Here is a 19,154-nt window from a genome sequence, read left to right as displayed (position 1 = left end):
GTGGCGCAGTGGTTAGAGTGCAGTACTGCGGGCTACTTTTGCTGATTGTCGGCTGCCAGTAGTTCAACAGTTCAATCCTCACCGGCTCAAAGTTGACTCGGACTTCCATCCTTCAGAGGTGGGTAAAATGAGGACCCAGATTGTTCAGGGCAAGAGACTGACTCTATAAACCGCTTAGAGGGGACAGTAAAAGTACTGTGAAGCGGTATACAAGTCTAAATCATAGTGTTAAGGAAGGAAAGAAGGAAGGAAAGAAGGAAGGAAGGAGGGAAGGAAGGAGGGAGGGAAGGAAGGAGGGAGGGAGGGAGGAAGGAAGAAGATAACACCTGAAACAATGAGGGGAAGGGAGGAAGGAAGGAGAGAAGGAGAAAGACAGGGAGGGAAGGGATGTTACAGTGGTTAGAATGCAGTATTGCAGGCTGACTCTACTCATTGCCAGGAGTTCGATCCTGACTGGCTCAAGGTTGACTTTGCTATTCCTTGAAGGAGTTTTGTTTCTCATTCAAGAAGTTTCTTGAGTTCTAGAAGCTTCGTCCAAGAACTGATGAAGCTTCTCGGCTGGGAAAACAACATCTAGTTGCCTTTTGAAAAAGCATCTTTGGGACCCACCATGACCTGGATGACTGAGAATCTCCATGGACATAAACCTAGCAATTGCATAACAGTTCTAAGACCGAGTTAGTGTTAAAACTGTGAACGTTTTGGTAGGTGAATGCTCTAGGAGTCCCCAGGCCATTTGGTGATTGTACTGGTGTTTATAATCTCGGCAACTTTAACACCCATGGACTGCAACTCCCAGAATTCCCCAGCCAGCATGGCTGGCTGGGGAATTCTGGGAGTTGAAGTCCACAAGTCTTAAGGTTGCTAAGGTTGGGCATCCCTGATTTACTTGCGCTATAGGAATCCATAAATGGATGGGCTCCATGTCAGATTGTGCTGGTGGGTGAGTCCAGAGAGGACACAGCTACAGGAGAAGTTCTGCAGAAGGTCTTTGTGACCATCTCAAGCCAAAAAGGCAGAAGCTCTCCTTCCCTAATGGCCTCCATGCAACTGTAGGGTTGGATAGGTGAGGGACCCCCATAACTCTATGAAGAAAGTGTCCACCCTCCAACCTTTTGAAGGTTAAGAGAAGCTCTATTACTTTGAGTTGGAATCAGCTCTGTCAATCCCGGAGAATCAAGACATTCTCACCGCCGATCTAACTGGGGTCTTCCGATCTCAAAAGAGGTGCACCCCTCAAGACTTGGTGGATTTCCAGTGAGAAGGCACCTACCTCCTTGATGTCATGGTACTGCCCCAGAAGTGCGTATGGGCAGTAGGAGATGCTCATCGAAACGATTCCCATGGTGCTGATCATGATCATGGCAACGTAGACGTTGGGGGAAGATGGCCATCACCGCTGTGCCGATGGAGAACCCGAGGGTGCCCAAGATGTAGATCACTCGTATGCTCAAGTCATAATTGTCCAAGTATTTCTGGAGTACAGCTGGGAAAGAATGGACACAAGTCAACAGTTACACAACGTTCTGAACTTCTTCACACCCTGGCAACCCTAACCGGTTTCTGCTACTCTCCCGAAACTCTCTACGTTCCCGTTGGATAGTCAATCCACCCGTTGTGTCTTTTGTTCCTTTTCCCATTCTATCGCTTGAAATTTTGGGAGTGCAATCCTCGGCCCAAAGCTTATATAGCAGGAGTCTTCAACCAAGGCAGCTTTCAAAACTTGTGGATTTCAATTCTCAGAATTCCTGGCTGGCCGAGGAATTCTGGGAGCTGAAGTCCACAAGTCTTAAGGTTGCCAGGTTTGGAGACCTCTGGCTTATAGGACCATATCTGGTCTACAGCAGTGGTCTCCAACTTTGGCAACTTTAAGACTGTGGACTTCAACTCCCAGAGTTCCTCGGCCAGCAAAGCTGGCCGAGGAATTCTGGGAGTTGAAGTCCACAGGTCTTAAAGTTGCCAAAGTTGGAGACCACTGGTCTCCAGGATACATCTTGGGCCCAAGGATCTTTCTCCAACCTTATGTCCAGATCGACCAGCACAACTTGAGAGCAGCAATACGGAATGATAAGGAAGGAGCTTTAGCTTTGAGAAAGAGGATATATTTTCCATGCTGAATGTCCAAAACTAATTGTGATCTCCTCTGGAAGAGTCGCTGTCTTTCCCATTCCAACATGGGGATGTTATCCTTCAACATGTTCTAGTTCGCCATCGAAGCTGACTGTTCTGACCGAGGCTTCCCAAGGGCCTGAAGCAAACTCCTTGTCCCGACAAAAAAACTCCTTTTATTAATTGACTGTGAATTCTGCTCATTCCCATCCAGCAAAGTCTTTCAAGGGAGGATTTACAGTCACAGACCTTATCTGGCTTGGAGAGCTGCCAGGCCGAGATCTGCAAAACTTGGTAAGGAGTCTCGGAGAATCACGAACCAATTAAGCGAACTAATGGTCTCCTGCAAACTCCACTCCCCTGTCGCTCCTCTTTTTTTCGTCTGGGAGGGGCCATTCATCATCTGTCTTTACTCCCAAGTCAACCCTTGTTCTTTAGTTGTTCCCTTCGTTTGGCAACTCTGCGCATGCGCACACTGGGAACAGGCTCCCAGCTATTCCTCTGCCTCACTGGTGTCTGACTCTGAAGGCAGCTGATAACTGGCATACGGCCCTGGTTCCCTCTCTGCCTCCAACACAGAGCCCTCATCCGAGCCTTCCCCAGACTCCAGGACTGGCCCGTCTTCCTCCCCAACCTCCTCACTGTCCGAATCCACAACAGTGACACCAGCCAGAGCATAGAACAACTCAAAGAAGTAGTGCAAGATTGGAAGACTTGGAGAGACGTATCCCATGGAATTGCTAGGAGTGGGACACGACTGAATGGATAACATCATGATCCTTCTCTAGTGACTGTCCTGTGGCGCAGTGGTTAGGGTGCAGTACTGCAGGCCACTTCAGCTGACTGTTATCTGCAGTTCAGTGGTTCTAATCTCACCTGCTCAAGGTTGACTCAGCCTTCCCATCCTTCCGAGGTGGGTGAAATGAGGACCTGGATTGTTGGGGGCGATATGCTGACTCTGTAAACCGCTTAGAGAGGGCTGAAAGCCCTATGAAGCGGTATATAAGTCTAACTGCTATTGCTATTGCTATTCTCAATTATGCAACTATTCACCCAAATTGTAATCCAGGATGGTAGCCCAGAGCCTCTCACCTGAACACACAGCAGCAGTAGCAAGCATAGATGACCAGGCCCCAGCAGCCCATCTGGACGCCAGCGCTGTAGTCCTGCAGCTCGGTAGAATTAGAAGGGGCCTGCCAGGAAAGAAGAGGCTTGGATCAAAGGCAGAACTTGCAAGAAACTGGGGGTGGGTGGGTGGGTGGGTGGAGGCACCTTCCCCACCAATTTCAGCCCCGCGTCTTTTAAAAGAGCCGCTCTTTGTAGATCACTCGGGGTTAAACTGTGGGGGGTCCTGTGAGCTTGGCGGTTTTCTTGCAGATGTTTCATTAGCCAACTAGGTAACGTTATCAGTGCTAGAAGGGAGTGGGGGGTTTGTGGAGAAGAGGAAGAGGAGGAGAACGGTGGGATACTTAGTGCTCTCTGAGCTTGTGGTTTTCTTGCAGACGTTTCACTATTCAACTAGGTAACAACATCACTGCAAGAAAGGGGTGGGTTTGTGAAGAGGAGGAGGAGGAGGAGGAGGAGGAGGAGGAGGAGGAGGAGGAGGAGGAGGAGGAGGAGGAGGAGGAGGAGGAGAAGGAAGAATAGGAATGTGGAATCCTTGGTGCTCTCTGACTTGGTTGTTTTCTTGCAGACTAGGTAACATCATCAGTACTAGAGGGAGTTTGCAGAGAGGAAGAGGAGGAGGAGGAAGAGGAGGAGGAAGAGGAGGAGGAGGAGGAAGAGGAGGAGGAGGAGGAGGAAGAGGAGGAGGAGGAGGAGGAGGAATAGGAATGTGGAATCCTTGGTGCTCTCTGAGCTTGGTTGTTTTCTTGCAGACTAGGTAACATCATCAGTACTAGAGGGAGTTTGCGGAGAGGAGGAGGAGGAGGAGTAGGAGGAGGAGGAGGAGGAGGAGGAGGAGGGGGAAGAGGAGGAGGAGGAGGAGGAGAAGGAAGAATAGGAATATGGGATCCTTGGTGCTCTCTGAGCTTGGTTGTTTTCTTGCAGACTAGGTAACATCATCAGTACTAGAGGGAGTTTGCGGAGAGAAAGAGAAGGAGGGAGGAGGAGGAGGAGGAGGAGGAGGAGGAGGAGGAGGGGGAAGAGGAGGAGGAGGAGGAGGAGAAGGAAGAATAGGAATATGGGATCCTTGGTGCTCTCTGAGCTTGGTTGTTTTCTTGCAGACTAGGTAACATCATCAGTACTAGAGGAGTTTGCGGAGAGGAAGAGAAGGAGGAGGAGGAGGAGGAGGAGGAGGAGGAGGAGGAGGAGGAGAAGGAAGAATAGGAATATGGGATCCTTGGTGCTCTCTGACTTGGTTGTTTTCTTGCAGACTAGGTAACATCATCATTACTCGAGGGAGTTTGCGGAGAGAAAGAGAAGGAGGAGGAGGAGGAGGAGGAGGAGGAGGAGGAGGAGGAGGAGGAGGAGGAGGAGGAGGAGGAGGAGGAGGAGGAGGAGGAGGAGGAGAAGGAAGAATAGGAATGTGGAATCCTTGGTGCTCTCTGAGCTTGGCTGTTTTCTTGCAGATTAGGTAACATCATCAGTACTAGAGGGAGTTTGCAGAGAGGAAGAGGAGGAGGAGGAGGAGGAGGAGGAGGAGGAGGAGGAGGAGGAGGAGGAGGAGGAGGAGGAGGAGAAGGAAGAATAGGAATGTGGAATCCTTGGTGCTCTCTGAGCTTGGCTGTTTTCTTGCAGACTAGGTAACATCATCATTACTCGAGGGAGTTTGCGGAGAGAAAGAGAAGGAGGAGGAGGAGGAGGAGGAGGAGGAGGAGGAGGAGGAGGAGGAGAAGGAAGAATAGGAATGTGGAATCTTTGATGCTCTCCGAGCTTGGCTGTTTTCTTGCAGACTAGGTAACATCATCAGTACTAGAGGGAGTTTGCAGAGAGGAAGAGGAGGAGGAGGAGGAGGAGGAGGAGGAGGAGGAGGAGGAGGAGGAGGAGGAGGAGGAGGAGGAGGAGGAGGAGGAGGAGGAGAAGGAAGAATAGGAATGTGGAATCCTTGGTGCTCTCTGAGCTTGGCTGTTTTCTTGCAGACTAGGTAACATCATCAGTACTAGAGGGAGTTTGCAGAGAGGAAGAGGAGGAGGAGGAGGAGGAGGAGGAGGAGGAGGAGGAGGAGGAGGAGGAGGAGGAGGAGGAGGAGGAGGAGGAGGAGGAGGAGAAGGAAGAATAGGAATGTGGAATCTTTGATGCTCTCTGAGCTTGGCTGTTTTCTTGCAGACTAGGTAACATCATCAGTACTAGAGGGAGTTTGCAGAGAGGAAGAGGAGGAGGAGGAGGAGGAGGAGGAGGAGGAGGAGGAGGAGGAGGAGGAGGAGGAGGAGGAGGAGGAGGAGGAGAAGGAAGAATAGGAATGTGGAATCTTTGATGCTCTCTGAGCTTGGCTGTTTTCTTGCAGACTAGGTAACATCATCAGTACTAGAGGGAGTTTGCAGAGAGGAAGAGGAGGAGGAGGAGGAGGAGGAGGAGGAGGAGGAGGAGGAGAAGGAAGAATAGGAATGTGGAATCTTTGATGCTCTCCGAGCTTGGCTGTTTTCTTGCAGACTAGGTAACATCATCAGTACTAGAGGGAGTTTGCAGAGAGGAAGAGGAGGAGGAGGAGGAGGAGGAGGAGGAGGAGGAGGAGGAGGAGAAGGAAGAATAGGAATGTGGAATCCTTGGTGCTCTCTGAGCTTGGCTGTTTTCTTGCAGATTAGGTAACATCATCAGTACTAGAGGGAGTTTGCAGAGAGGAAGAGGAGGAGGAGGAGGAGGAGGAGGAGGAGGAGGAGGAGGAGGAGGAGGAGGAGGAGGAGGAGAAGGAAGAATAGGAATGTGGAATCCTTGGTGCTCTCTGAGCTTGGCTGTTTTCTTGCAGATTAGGTAACATCATCAGTACTAGAGGGAGTTTGCAGAGAGGAAGAGGAGGAGGAGGAGGAGGAGGAGGAGGAGGAGGAGGAGGAGGAGGAGAAGGAAGAATAGGAATGTGGAATCCTTGGTGCTCTCTGAGCTTGGCTGTTTTCTTGCAGACTAGGTAACATCATCATTACTCGAGGGAGTTTGCGGAGAGAAAGAGAAGGAGGAGGAGGAGGAGGAGGAGGAGGAGGAGGAGGAGGAGGAGGAGGAGGAGAAGGAAGAATAGGAATGTGGAATCTTTGATGCTCTCCGAGCTTGGCTGTTTTCTTGCAGACTAGGTAACATCATCAGTACTAGAGGGAGTTTGCGGAGAGAAAGAGAAGGAGGAGGAGGAGGAGGAGGAGGAGGAGGAGGAGGAGGAGGAGGAGGAGGAGGAGGAGAAGGAAGAATAGGAATGTGGAATCCTTGGTGCTCTCTGAGCTTGGCTGTTTTCTTGCAGACTAGGTAACATCATCAGTACTAGAGGGAGTTTGCAGAGAGGAAGAGGAGGAGGAGGAGGAGGAGGAGGAGGAGGAGGAGGAGGAGAAGGAAGAATAGGAATGTGGAATCCTTGGTGCTCTCTGAGCTTGGCTGTTTTCTTGCAGACTAGGTAACATCATCAGTACTAGAGGGAGTTTGCAGAGAGGAAGAGGAGGAGGAGGAGGAGGAGGAGGAGGAGGAGGAGGAGGAGGAGGAGAAGGAAGAATAGGAATGTGGAATCTTTGATGCTCTCTGAGCTTGGCTGTTTTCTTGCAGACTAGGTAACATCATCAGTACTAGAGGGAGTTTGCAGAGAGGAAGAGGAGGAGGAGGAGGAGGAGGAGGAGGAGGAGGAGGAGGAGGAGGAGGAGGAGGAGAAGGAAGAATAGGAATGTGGAATCCTTGGTGCTCTCTGAGCTTGGCTGTTTTCTTGCAGATTAGGTAACATCATCAGTACTAGAGGGAGTTTGCAGAGAGGAAGAGGAGGAGGAGGAGGAGGAGGAGGAGGAGGAGGAGGAGGAGGAGGAGGAGGAGGAGGAGGAGGAGGAGGAGGAGGAGAAGGAAGAATAGGAATGTGGAATCTTTGATGCTCTCCGAGCTTGGCTGTTTTCTTGCAGACTAGGTAACATCATCAGTACTAGAGGGAGTTTGCAGAGAGGAAGAGGAGGAGGAGGAGGAGGAGGAGGAGGAGGAGGAGGAGGAGGAGGAGGAGGAGGAGGAGGAGGAGGAGGAGGAGGAGGAGAAGGAAGAATAGGAATGTGGAATCCTTGGTGCTCTCTGAGCTTGGCTGTTTTCTTGCAGATTAGGTAACATCATCAGTACTAGAGGGAGTTTGCAGAGAGGAAGAGGAGGAGGAGGAGGAGGAGGAGGAGGAGGAGGAGGAGGAGGAGGAGGAGGAGGAGAAGGAAGAATAGGAATGTGGAATCCTTGGTGCTCTCCGAGCTTGGCTGTTTTCTTGCAGACTAGGTAACATCATCATTACTCGAGGGAGTTTGCGGAGAGAAAGAGAAGGAGGAGGAGGAGGAGGAGGAGGAGGAGGAGGAGGAGGAGGAGGAGGAGAAGGAAGAATAGGAATGTGGAATCTTTGATGCTCTCCGAGCTTGGCTGTTTTCTTGCAGACTAGGTAACATCATCAGTACTAGAGGGAGTTTGCAGAGAGGAAGAGGAGGAGGAGGAGGAGGAGGAGGAGGAGGAGAAGGAAGAATAGGAATGTGGAATCCTTGGTGCTCTCTGAGCTTGGCTGTTTTCTTGCAGACTAGGTAACATCATCAGTACTAGAGGGAGTTTGCAGAGAGGAAGAGGAGGAGGAGGAGGAGGAGGAGGAGGAGGAGGAGGAGGAGGAGAAGGAAGAATAGGAATGTGGAATCTTTGATGCTCTCTGAGCTTGGCTGTTTTCTTGCAGACTAGGTAACATCATCAGTACTAGAGGGAGTTTGCAGAGAGGAAGAGGAGGAGGAGGAGGAGGAGGAGGAGGAGGAGGAGGAGGAGGAGGAGGAGGAGGAGGAGGAGAAGGAAGAATAGGAATGTGGAATCCTTGGTGCTCTCTGAGCTTGGCTGTTTTCTTGCAGATTAGGTAACATCATCAGTACTAGAGGGAGTTTGCAGAGAGGAAGAGGAGGAGGAGGAGGAGGAGGAGGAGGAGGAGGAGGAGGAGGAGGAGGAGGAGGAGGAGGAGGAGGAGGAGGAGGAGGAGAAGGAAGAATAGGAATGTGGAATCTTTGATGCTCTCCGAGCTTGGCTGTTTTCTTGCAGACTAGGTAACATCATCAGTACTAGAGGGAGTTTGCAGAGAGGAAGAGGAGGAGGAGGAGGAGGAGGAGGAGGAGGAGGAGGAGGAGGAGGAGGAGGAGGAGGAGGAGGAGGAGGAGGAGGAGAAGGAAGAATAGGAATGTGGAATCCTTGGTGCTCTCTGAGCTTGGCTGTTTTCTTGCAGATTAGGTAACATCATCAGTACTAGAGGGAGTTTGCAGAGAGGAAGAGGAGGAGGAGGAGGAGGAGGAGGAGGAGGAGGAGGAGGAGGAGGAGGAGAAGGAAGAATAGGAATGTGGAATCTTTGATGCTCTCTGAGCTTGGCTGTTTTCTTGCAGACTAGGTAACATCATCAGTACTAGAGGGAGTTTGCAGAGAGGAAGAGGAGGAGGAGGAGGAGGAGGAGGAGGAGGAGGAGGAGGAGGAGGAGGAGGAGGAGGAGGAGGAGGAGGAGGAGGAGGAGGAGGAGGAGAAGGAAGAATAGGAATGTGGAATCCTTGGTGCTCTCTGAGCTTGGCTGTTTTCTTGCAGATTAGGTAACATCATCAGTACTAGAGGGAGTTTGCGGAGAAGAGGAGGAGGAGGACTATGGGGTCCTTGGTACTTTCTGTGCTTGGTGGTTTATTTGCAGACATTTCATTACCTAACTGGGTAACACCATCAGTAATTACCAGCACAGATGAGGTTATCTAGCTTGGTAATGAAACGTCTGCAAGCATATGACCAAACTCAGAGAGCCGCAAGGACTTTGCCTTTTCACAGTTCCTCCTACAAGCCTATTTAGAACTTGCCCTTAATAGAAATGTTCTCGGTTCAACTTACAGATACAAAAAAAGGTAAAACTGGTCTATCAAGTCAGTTTTATGGTTACATGCTAAGCTGGGGGGAAAAAATTACACAATGGAACGCTTTCTCCCTGATTGCCTAGAGGTTACTCTTTACTCATCACGGACAACTAGGCACAGAATGTTACACCAGAGTGGAATCTCTGTGTGTGTGTGTGTGTGTTTGTGGTTGAGCAAACGTTCCTCTTCTGCTCATTGGATTCCTGGTCAGTGTCTGTTCACACTTCCACCATCGGGCAAGAAGACATCGAAGCAGAGCCAGCCGAACAAATCGGTTTAAAAACAGTTTCTATCCTCGGGCTGTCGGACTCTTAAACACAACCACAATCGCTCCATGCACACGCAGAAACGTATGGCTAATTTTCCTTCCCCCCCCCCTCTTTTCCCCTAATTACTTGCATTGGGATTATTCTTTATACTATTTATGTTGTTTATATTTTTTTTTGCACCAGTGAGGCTAAAACCAATTTTGCTGTATTTATTTTGTACAATGACAATAAAGGCTATACCAGTGGTGGCAAACCTATGGCGCGTGTGCCAGAAGTGGCACTCAGAGCCCTCTCTGTGGGCACTTGCTCCAGCCCAGCTCCATTGTGTTTCTCCCATTGGGGGGGGGGCAGGGAGGGAGGAAAAGAGAGGGAGGAGGGAAAGAGAGAGAGGGAAGGAAAAAGAGAGGGAGGGAAAGAGAGAGAGAGAGAAAAAGAAAAGGGGGAGAGAGGGAGGGAAAGAGAAAGAGAGGGAGAGAAAGAGAGAGGGAGGGAGGGAGGGAAAGAGAGAGGGAAAGAGGGGGGAGAGGGAAAGAGAAAGAGAGAGGGAGGGAAAGAGAGGGAGGGGAAGAGAGAAAGATAGGGAGGAGAGGAGGGAAAGAAAGAGGGAGGGGAAGAGAGAAAGAGAGGGGGAGGGAGGGGAAGAGAGAGAAAGATAGAGGGGAAGAGAGAGAGAAGGAGGGAAAGAGAGAGACAGGGGGGGAAGAGGGGGAAGAAAGGGAGGGAGGGAAAGAGAAAGGGAGGGAGGAAAAGAGAAAGAGAGAGGGGGAGGGAAGGAGAGAGAAAGAGAGGGGGAGGGAAAGAGAAAGGATATTACAAATGTTTTTTTCTCTTTTATTGTTGTTAAATGTAATATTTCAAAAGCAGGAAAAAAATGAAGGGGCATAAAAGTGCATTTACCACATTTTTTCTTAGAACAATTAGCTAAACTCTGCCTTGTTTATCCTTATTTCAGGTCGTAAAACCTTATTGTTCAGGTTAAACTGCCATGTTGGCCCTTTGCCATAAATAAGTGGGTTTCGGGTTTCAGTTGGTGCATTCAATGCCCCAAAGGTTCACCGTCACGGGGCTACACTAGACTGCTGGCCCCTGGCGACAGAGGTGCTGTTCTCACCTTGGGATCCCCGTGGAAGATGACCTGGCCCATGAAGTCGGTGTAGAAGACGGCTTCAGCAATGATGGAGAACCAGGTCAAGAGGTGACACACGCAAAGCCGCAGCAGCTCTTTGGGCATCTTCAGCATGGACAACCACAAGAGCCTCACGGTGGTCTCCGTTTCACCTTCCTCGCTCTCCGTGTCTCCGCTGGAGTTGGTCGCACCGCTCGGGTTCCGGTGCCGGTACCTCTGCCGCTGCCTCTTCTGCATGTCGTAGATGTCGTTCATGCTCCGGGAGGACTTGATCAAGACCACGGCGTTGGCCCGCCGGAAGCGGTAGTGGTGGGACCCGATCTTCCCGTAGTAGGAGAAGGTGTTCGAAGGCTGGCGGTAGAACATGTGCCTCCGCCGGCGCATGGAGCTTGAGGTGCACGACTGCTTCATGCCCACCCTGACGTGCCCGTTCAGGAGATCTTTTGGTAGGGAGCCGTTCCCATTGGGGACTTTGGCCTCGTTCAAGTGATTCTCAAGTAACATCTCCTCCTCCTTCTCGTTCTCCCTGAGGAAAGCAGACAAGCGGTTGAATTTGGATTTCATGAGTTCTTGGCTGGTGCTGCGCGGCGTCGCCGGGTAGGACGAGTCCTGGAAAATGGAAGGTTCGATCTCGTGAAGGAAGAGCAGCTCCGATTCCATATCGAGGGTGGCGTCTGGCATGTGCAGGACCGAATCGCTCTTGCTCCTGACAATGTCCACCTCCAGGAACTCCAGGTTGAGGTCTTGTTCGGACTGGACCTCGTCTGGGAAGAAGGAGTTCCCGTAAGGCTCCTCCTCGTTGATGACGTTGAGACGGTTGAGGGGAGGGAGGCTGCCGCTCAGCTTGACGCTGGACAGGGTCTCCGCTTCGTCGTCGATCCGGTCCTGTTGCGGGTTGTATTGCTCTTCCTCGATGCTGCATAGGTGGAGGACAACGGAAATCGAGAAGATAATGGCGGCAAAGAAGAAGAGGACCTGCTCCTGGGATTGGAAGAGGCTGCCCAAGATGGTGTGCATCCAGTCGAGGCCGCCCAGCATGTAGCCAATGGCTCCTCCTAGGCCTACGGACGAAGAGAAGGACAAGGGTACAAAATGGCTGCTCTGTGAAGGGCGGGAAGACCCGCACAGGCGGGAACAAGCTCCTCCCTCCCCCCAAAGAGTGGCAGATCGTGGGGGGGAAGAAGAAGAACGTTCCTTGGGGAACATCAAGGGACTTTCACCCGGACGTTACTTGTGTCCAGCGTTGTGGATCTGAGCATTAGAAGCAGAATTATTTGTAGCTCAGGGTTAAAACGAGGGGTCCTTGGTGCTCTCTGAACTTGGTTATTTCCTTGCAAGCGTTTCGTTACCAAACTAGATAATATCATCAGCAGGGCCAGTGCTCAGAGACTACCAAGAATCCCTTATGGTTAGGGTGCAGTACTGCAGGCCACTTCAGCTGACTGTGATCTGCAGTTCAGCGGTTCTAATCTCACCGGCTCAAGGTCGACTCAGCCTTCCATCCTTCCGAGGTGGGTGAAATGAGGACCCAGACTGTGGGGGCGATATGCTGACTCTGTAAACCGCTTAGAGAGGGCTGAAAGCCCTATGAAGCGGTGTATAAGTCTAACAAATAAATAAATAATAAAATAACCAGGCAAACACCACTCTTCTCCCAATTGGGTGATGCTCAGATGAGCTATGACTACTTCATCCAGGAGGCCCAACCAGCATGGACTTTGTAGTTCCCCAATTTGGGAAAAGCTGCAATGGGTTATTCATGCTATGGTCAATGGTTTAGTCCAGGGGGGGGTCTCCAAACCTGGGCAGTTTTGTTATTTTTATTACTATTGTTGTTATTGCATGGAGAACACCAAGCCATCGCATAATAATAGCTTGGCTGCCAAGTTACCAGCTCCGCTGTAGGAAATGTTTGCGTGCCTCCCAAGGGGAGCCACAAGAGGGCGAGCTGGCTTTGCACCAGAGAGAAAGGCAAGCGGTTCTTCCTGCAGCGCCATCCAAGGCTCCTCCCCCTCCTCAGAGCCACCTTGCAAACGGGTGTCGCGGCCGGGAAGGTTCAGAGCCGGCAGGAATTTGACTGCCTAAACGGAGCACCAACTCATCTCCCCACTGAAATGGTGCCCTTTTATCTACTGGCATAGAACGAGCTTTCGAACTGCTAAGTGGACAGAAGCTGGGACGAGTGACGGGAACTCACCCTGCCCCGCAGTGCTGGGACTCAAACCTCTGAAGCAGACCATCTCCAGGGTCATTAAGCTAGTGAGCCACCGAGTCTCATGGGGGGGGGGGAATGGTCAAAAAATATCAAGAGGGTGACCACTAGTTTATAAAAAGTTGGGAGGATTTATTCGAGTAGAAACTAGAATCACACTGCTAGGCTGCACTCAAATAAATCCTACCGCTGGTCCTTCGTAAATTGATGAACAGCCAGAGGCTGGGTTTAGGAGCAACAGAGGGTAGAGGAATTAAAACATGGGTTTCGGAACAGCTGGCTACGAAACAGCAAATCTCGGCAGTATGTACTTTGCGTCGTCCTTTTTTTTAAAAAAAAAACCAAAATGGTATTATTAAAGTCTTAAAATTACCCAGGGGACTTGATAGGTTTTATGGAAGTCTTCAAACTGACAAAGAACAGCCAGAGAACAGAAGAAGGGACTGATCTGTTCCAATGAGATTACAACAGACGCCTTTAAATTTTTTAAATAAACAAGTGGCTTCAAAAAGGAAGAAAGAGAGAGGGGGGAAGGGAAGGAGGGGGAGAGAGAGAGAGAGATAAAGAGAGAGAGAGAAACAGCTATGTAATGCAAAACTTCTCAAGCACTTACTGCATCACTTTTCCCACCTTTTATTTACTAAAAATCTATTGATACATGGGGAATATTAATTATTTCAGTATATTCATTTATTAATTACATTGATTGTTTAATTATATGGCTGACAAGCACACACACACACACACACACACACACGGCAGGTGGGATACAACATTAGTGATTACATGGTTACTAAAATATATTATATTAAACTAAAAAGAAAGGATAAAAAATGCCCAAATTAAGTTATGCTTCCTGGCTTTGCCTTGGAAAGATTTTAGAGGGAACCATGGTTTTTCCCTCTTTCCGTCTTTCACGACAAAGAAGTTAGCGTTATTCTGAGCCTATAAAGCTGCAGGGTTACCGGGGGGGGGGGGGAGGCCGGGTGGGGTGGTGGTGGGAAATAACGTAAACATCGTACCGGCTGAAAAAGCATGGATATTGAGGGCCATGTCCTGCTCTTCGCTGTCCACCACGTCCAGCAAATAGGCGCGGATGGGCCCCTCGGTTGCGTCAGCGCAGAAATCCAGCACCACCACGCCGAGAACGGTGAGGACGATGCCGATGGGCTGCTTGTCTGGGACATCTCCGATAGCAAGGCCTGGAGGGAGGAGGAGGAGAAGAAGAAGAGAAGGGCTGGGGGTCAGTTCGCGTGAGAGAAATTCCATGAGGGGGAAAAAGACTTTGGGGGTGTTTTTTTTTGAAAAAAGTAGAAGGAAGGAAGGAAGGGAGAGAGGGAGAGAGGGAAGGAAGGAAGAAAGGGAGGGAGGGAAGGGAGGAAGGGAGAAAGGGAGGGAGGAAGGGAGAGAGGGAGAGAGGGAAGGTAGGAAGAAAGGAAGGAAAGAAGAAAGGGAGGGAGGGAGAGAGGGAGGGAAGGGAGAGAGGGAGGGAGAGAGGGAAGGAAGGAAGGGAGGAAAGAGGGAAGGAAGGAAAAGGGGGGAGAGAGAGAGGAGGCAGGGAAGCAAGGAAGCAAGAAAGGAAAGAAGGGAATGATAGGGAAGAGGAAAAATGAGTGAGTGGGTAAGAGGAATAAAGGAAGGAACAAAAGGAGGAGTGAAAGAAGAAAAAAAGGAGAATGGTGGATAGGTGGATGGGTGGATGATAGGGAAGAGGAAAGAAAGGGGTGAGTGGGTGGGTGGAGGGAAGAAAGAAAGGAAAAGAGGGAGAGAGGGGAGGGAGGAAATGATAGGGAAGAGGAAAGAAATGGATGAGTGGGTAACAGGAAGGAATGAATGAAATAAGGAACGAAAGAAGGAAGGGGATTTAGTGGATAGGTGGATGGAATGATGACTGGGTGGAGGGATGATAGGGACAAGGGAAGAAAAGGGTGAGTGGATAAGAGGAAGGGAAGGAAGGAAGGAAGGAAGGAAGGAAGGAAGGAAGGTGAGATTAAGAGTGCCTTCTTGACGCATCAGGCTGGCAATCTGGCTTCAGGAGACATCTTATGGCATAATGAAGAAGTCAATTAAACTCTCTGTCACCCAAGAAACCTTTTAATAGATTGGAAGCGAGAGCAGAAGGGGCCTTTTTTGTCCCTGATGGGAATGGAGACCATAAGTTTGTCAGATTGGCATAGAAAAAAAGCTGGTGAAGTTATCTCCTTCTGTAAGAGTTTGATAAGATTAGACAATTTGTGAAAATATTAGAGTCAAAACTTAGCAAGCAGGAATGGAGGAAGAACTAAAAAACTCCCGTGACTTCGGTCCCGTATTGTCAAAAACTGGGAGATGCTACAGAACCCATCAGCACTGGAAACTTTTCAAAGAAGGGAGAATGTGTTTTGAATAAAAGGAGTGACAATTAAAACCCATAATAGGAACATTTTCTGGTTAATCTTTATTAGTTTAACAACAGGGGTCTCCAAACTTGGCAACTTTCAAGACTTATGGCTTTCAACTCCCAGAATTCTGGGAGCTGAAGTCCACATATGTGGCTGCCTGGGGAATTCTGGGAGTTGAAGTCCATATGGCTGTCTGCTGTCTGAGGAATTCTGGGAGCTGAAGTCCATATGGCTGTTTGAGGAATTCTGGGAGCTGAAGACCACATATATGGCTGCTTGGGGAATTCTGGGAGCTGAAGTCCATATGGCTGTCTGAGGAATTCCACATGGCTGTCTGAGGAATTCTGGGACCTGAAGTCCACATGGCTGTCTGAGGAATTCTGGGAGCTGAAGTCCACATGGCTGTCTGAGGAATTCTGGGACCTGAAGTCCACATGGCTGTCTGAGGAATTCTGGGAGCTGAAGTCCACATATATGGCTGCCTGGGGAATTCTGGGAGCTGAAGTCCATATGGCTGTCTGAGGAATTCTGGGAGCTGAAGTCCACATATATGGCTGCTTGGGGAATTCTGGGAGCTGAAGTCCACATGGCTGTCTGAGGAATTCTGGGAGCTGAAGTCCACATATATGACTGCTTGGGGAATTCTGGGAGCTGAAGTCTATATGGCTGTCTGAGGAATGCCACATGGCTGTCTGAGGAATTCTGGGAGCTGAAGTCCACATATATGGCTGCCTGGGGAATTCTGGGAGCTGAAGTCCATATGGCTGTCTGAGGAATTCTGGGAGCTGAAGTCCACATATATGGCTGCTTGGGGAATTCTGGGAGCTGAAGTCCATATGGCTGTCTGAGGAATTCCACATGGCTGTCTGAGGAATTCTGGGACCTGAAGTCCACATGGCTGTCTGAGGAATTCTGGGAGCTGAAGTCCACATATATGACTGCTTGGGGAATTCTGGGAGCTGAAGTCTATATGGCTGTCTGAGGAATGCCACATGGCTGTCTGAGGAATTCTGGGAGCTGAAGTCCACATATATGGCTGCCTGGGGAATTCTGGGAGCTGAAGTCCATATGGCTGCCTGAGGAATTCTGGGAGCTGAAGTCCACATATATGGCTGCTTGGGGAATTCTGGGAGCTGAAGTCCATATGGCTGTCTGAGGAATTCCACATGGCTGTCTGAGGAATTCTGGGACCTGAAGTCCACATGGCTGTCTGAGGAATTCTGGGAGCTGAAGTCCACATATATGGCTGCTTGGGGAATTCTGGGAGCTGAAGTCCATATGGCTGTCTGAGGAATTCCACATGGCTGTCTGAGGAATTCTGGGACCTGAAGTCCACATGGCTGTCTGAGGAATTCTGGGAGCTGAAGTCCACATATATGACTGCTTGGGGAATTCTGGGAGCTGAAGTCTATATGGCTGTCTGAGGAATGCCACATGGCTGTCTGAGGAATTCTGGGAGCTGAAGACCACATATATGGCTGTGTGGGGAATTCTGGGAGCTGAAGACCACATGGCTGTCTGAGGAATTCTGGGAGCTAAAATCCAATAACTGTCTGAGGAATTCTGGGAGCTGAAGTCCATAGGTCTGGCTGAGGAATTGTAGGAGTTGAAAGTCCACATGGATGTTTGAGAAATTCTGGGAATTAGAAGTCCAATGACTGTCTGAGGAATTCTGGGAACTGAAGTCCACTAGTGTTAAGGTTGCCAGATTTGGAGACCCCCTGTCCTAATAAGAAAGCTACAGATATGAAGATGGAGATGTCCTGACTTCCGGTAACAGATCTTCTTTCTACCTGCAAGGCCCAGATCCAGATTCTTGATTTTTCCTTTCCGGTGTTTTGGAATTATGAAATCAGCCCTGGTCAGAACGACCCTTTGTCATTGTGGAAGATGTAGCTGGGACATCACATGAAGTACTACAGGTTGTTCTCAACTTACAACAGTTCATTTAGTGACTGTTCGAAGTTACAACAGCACTGAACAAAGTGATATATCACCATTTTTCACACTTACGACCACCGCAGCATCCTCATGGGGCCAAAATTCAGGCGCTTGGCAACTGGCCCGTATTTATGACGGTTGCAGGGTCTCGGGGGGGGGGTCACGCGACCCCCTTTTTGTGACCTTCTGACCAGCAAAGTCCATGGGGAAGTGGGATTCACTTCACAACCACAAACGTAACAACTCCCGTTGATTCACTTAACCACCCTGGCAAGAGACGTCATAAAACGAGTCACTTAACAAGCGTCTTGCTCAGAAACGGAAATCTTGGGCTCAATTGCGGTCGTAAGTCGAGGACTGCCTGCGATTGCTCTTGGGATACAACCGTTGCATGTATCAAAGGTGTTTCCCTTTCAAAGGCTCTTGAGAAAACCGAGAAATTACGGTAGTAGCTTCAACCCCATCAAAAGTCCCGTGACCCGTCAAAAGCGCGTTCCACAAAAGCGCGGTCGACGAAATCGCGTATGTGACGTCATCACAACGTGACGAAAAAGATCGAAAAATTGAAATAAAAATTTAATTACAGCAAGCCGATTCACATAAAGGTAAGGGTTAGGTTAAGGGTTAGGGTTAGAGTGTTAGCGTTACATTTAGCGTTAGGTTAAGGGTTAGCGTTAGGTTTTTCGTTACGTTAAGGGTTAGGTTTAGGGTTAGGTTTAGGGTTAGGTTTAGGGTTAGGTTTAGGGTTAGGTTAAGGGTTAGGTTTGGGGAGGTTAGGGGAAGGTTTTAGCTTTATTTTTACATTTTTCGATCTTTTTCGTCGCGCTGTGATGACGTCACATACGCGCTTTCGTCGACCGCGATTTTGTCGTCCGCGGTTTTGTGGTAGAACCCAAAAGTCCAGCTCTCTCCGAATGAAATATTGCCGTGGAACCGACTCTCAGGCTGAGTTCCTAAAGACAGTAAATTCCCAGCTTCAATTGTTTCCTCACAATGGTTTTCCTTTTTTTTTTTGTCGAAGGGGATAAAGGAAAAAAAAATTCTTTTCCATTTAGACATTCGATAAACAACTTTTAAGATCGCGTTATAATCTTTTTTGTCCCCGGGAGAACAGGGAAGGGGGAGAACACAAAACCCCAAAATGAAATGATCTGGTGTTTTTTTTTTTTTTAAGGTTGTCTCTCTTTTTTCAAATAACGCTGGAAACAGGATGTCTTTGCCAGATATGCATTAAAGGGAAATCAGAAAACAACAGGAACCGTTTCCCTGTGAAAAGGCTCCCAGAGGGTTCCCATGCCCGGAGCTGCCTCATTCATCCCGGCTTCTGCCGATATTATTGTGCTACAACACAATTATATTAATGGGAAGGTGTCCTTGTGAAACACAACGCGCTTGAGGTAAACACGGCAGAAAAACAAGGCTTAGGCAGGCTGGCGGCTCCGTCTCCATCGTGGCTGGTTCATGGTGGGCAGCTAAAGAGCTAGTAGTGAGTGAGTTGCAGCATAGAGGTGGAAGGGAAGGGAATAGAATAGCAGAGTTGGAAGGGACCTTGGAGGTCTTCTAGTCCAACCCCCTGCTTAGCCAGGAAACCCTACGCCGCTTCAGCCAAATGGTTGTCCAATCTCTTCTTAGAAACTTCCAGTGTTGGGGCAGTCACAACTTCTGGAGGCAAGCTGTTCCACTGGTTAATTGTTCTCACTGTCAGCAAATTTCTCCTTAGTTCTAGGTTGCTTCTCTCCTTGATTAGTTTCCACCCGTTGCTTCTTGTCCTGCCCTCGGGTGCTTTGGAGAATAGCTTGACTCCCTCTTCTTTGTGGCAACCCCTGAGATATTGGAACTATGCTATCATGTCTCCTCTGGTCCTTCTTTTCATTAAACTAGCCATGCCCAGTTCCTGCAACCGTTCTTCATATGTTTTAGCCTCCAGTCCCCTAATCCTCTTTGTTGTTCTTCTCTGCACTCTTTCCAGAGTCTCCACATCTTTTCTACATCGTGGTGATCAAAACTGAATGCAGGATTCCATGTGTGGCCTTACCAATACATATATACATACATGTATGTGTTTATATCTATCTATCTATCTATCTATCTATCTATCTATCTATCTATCTATCTATCTAT

General features: G+C 49.3%; 1 protein-coding gene across 1 annotated transcript in view; it reads right to left on the bottom strand.

Annotated features, from left to right (window-relative positions):
* Positions 1-19,154, bottom strand: part of SLC45A4 (solute carrier family 45 member 4) — a 106,496-nt gene that overhangs the window by 1,293 nt on the left and 86,049 nt on the right. Inside the window, 6 exon segments of the mRNA XM_087706638.1 lie at positions 1,274-1,381; positions 1,383-1,486; positions 3,202-3,223; positions 3,225-3,302; positions 10,485-11,560; positions 13,734-13,913. Coding sequence (XP_087562764.1) covers positions 1,274-1,381; positions 1,383-1,486; positions 3,202-3,223; positions 3,225-3,302; positions 10,485-11,560; positions 13,734-13,913 — 1,568 coding nt within the window.

The sequence above is a fragment of the Thamnophis sirtalis genome, unplaced genomic scaffold (assembly GCF_051295495.1).
Source record: "Thamnophis sirtalis isolate CommonGarterSnake01/CBP01778 unplaced genomic scaffold, rThaSir2_p1.2 scaffold_2, whole genome shotgun sequence".
Taxonomy (NCBI): Eukaryota; Metazoa; Chordata; class Lepidosauria; order Squamata; family Natricidae; genus Thamnophis; species Thamnophis sirtalis.
The sequence above is the reverse complement of the archived record's forward strand: the minus strand, read 5'-3'. Positions and strand labels throughout refer to the sequence as shown.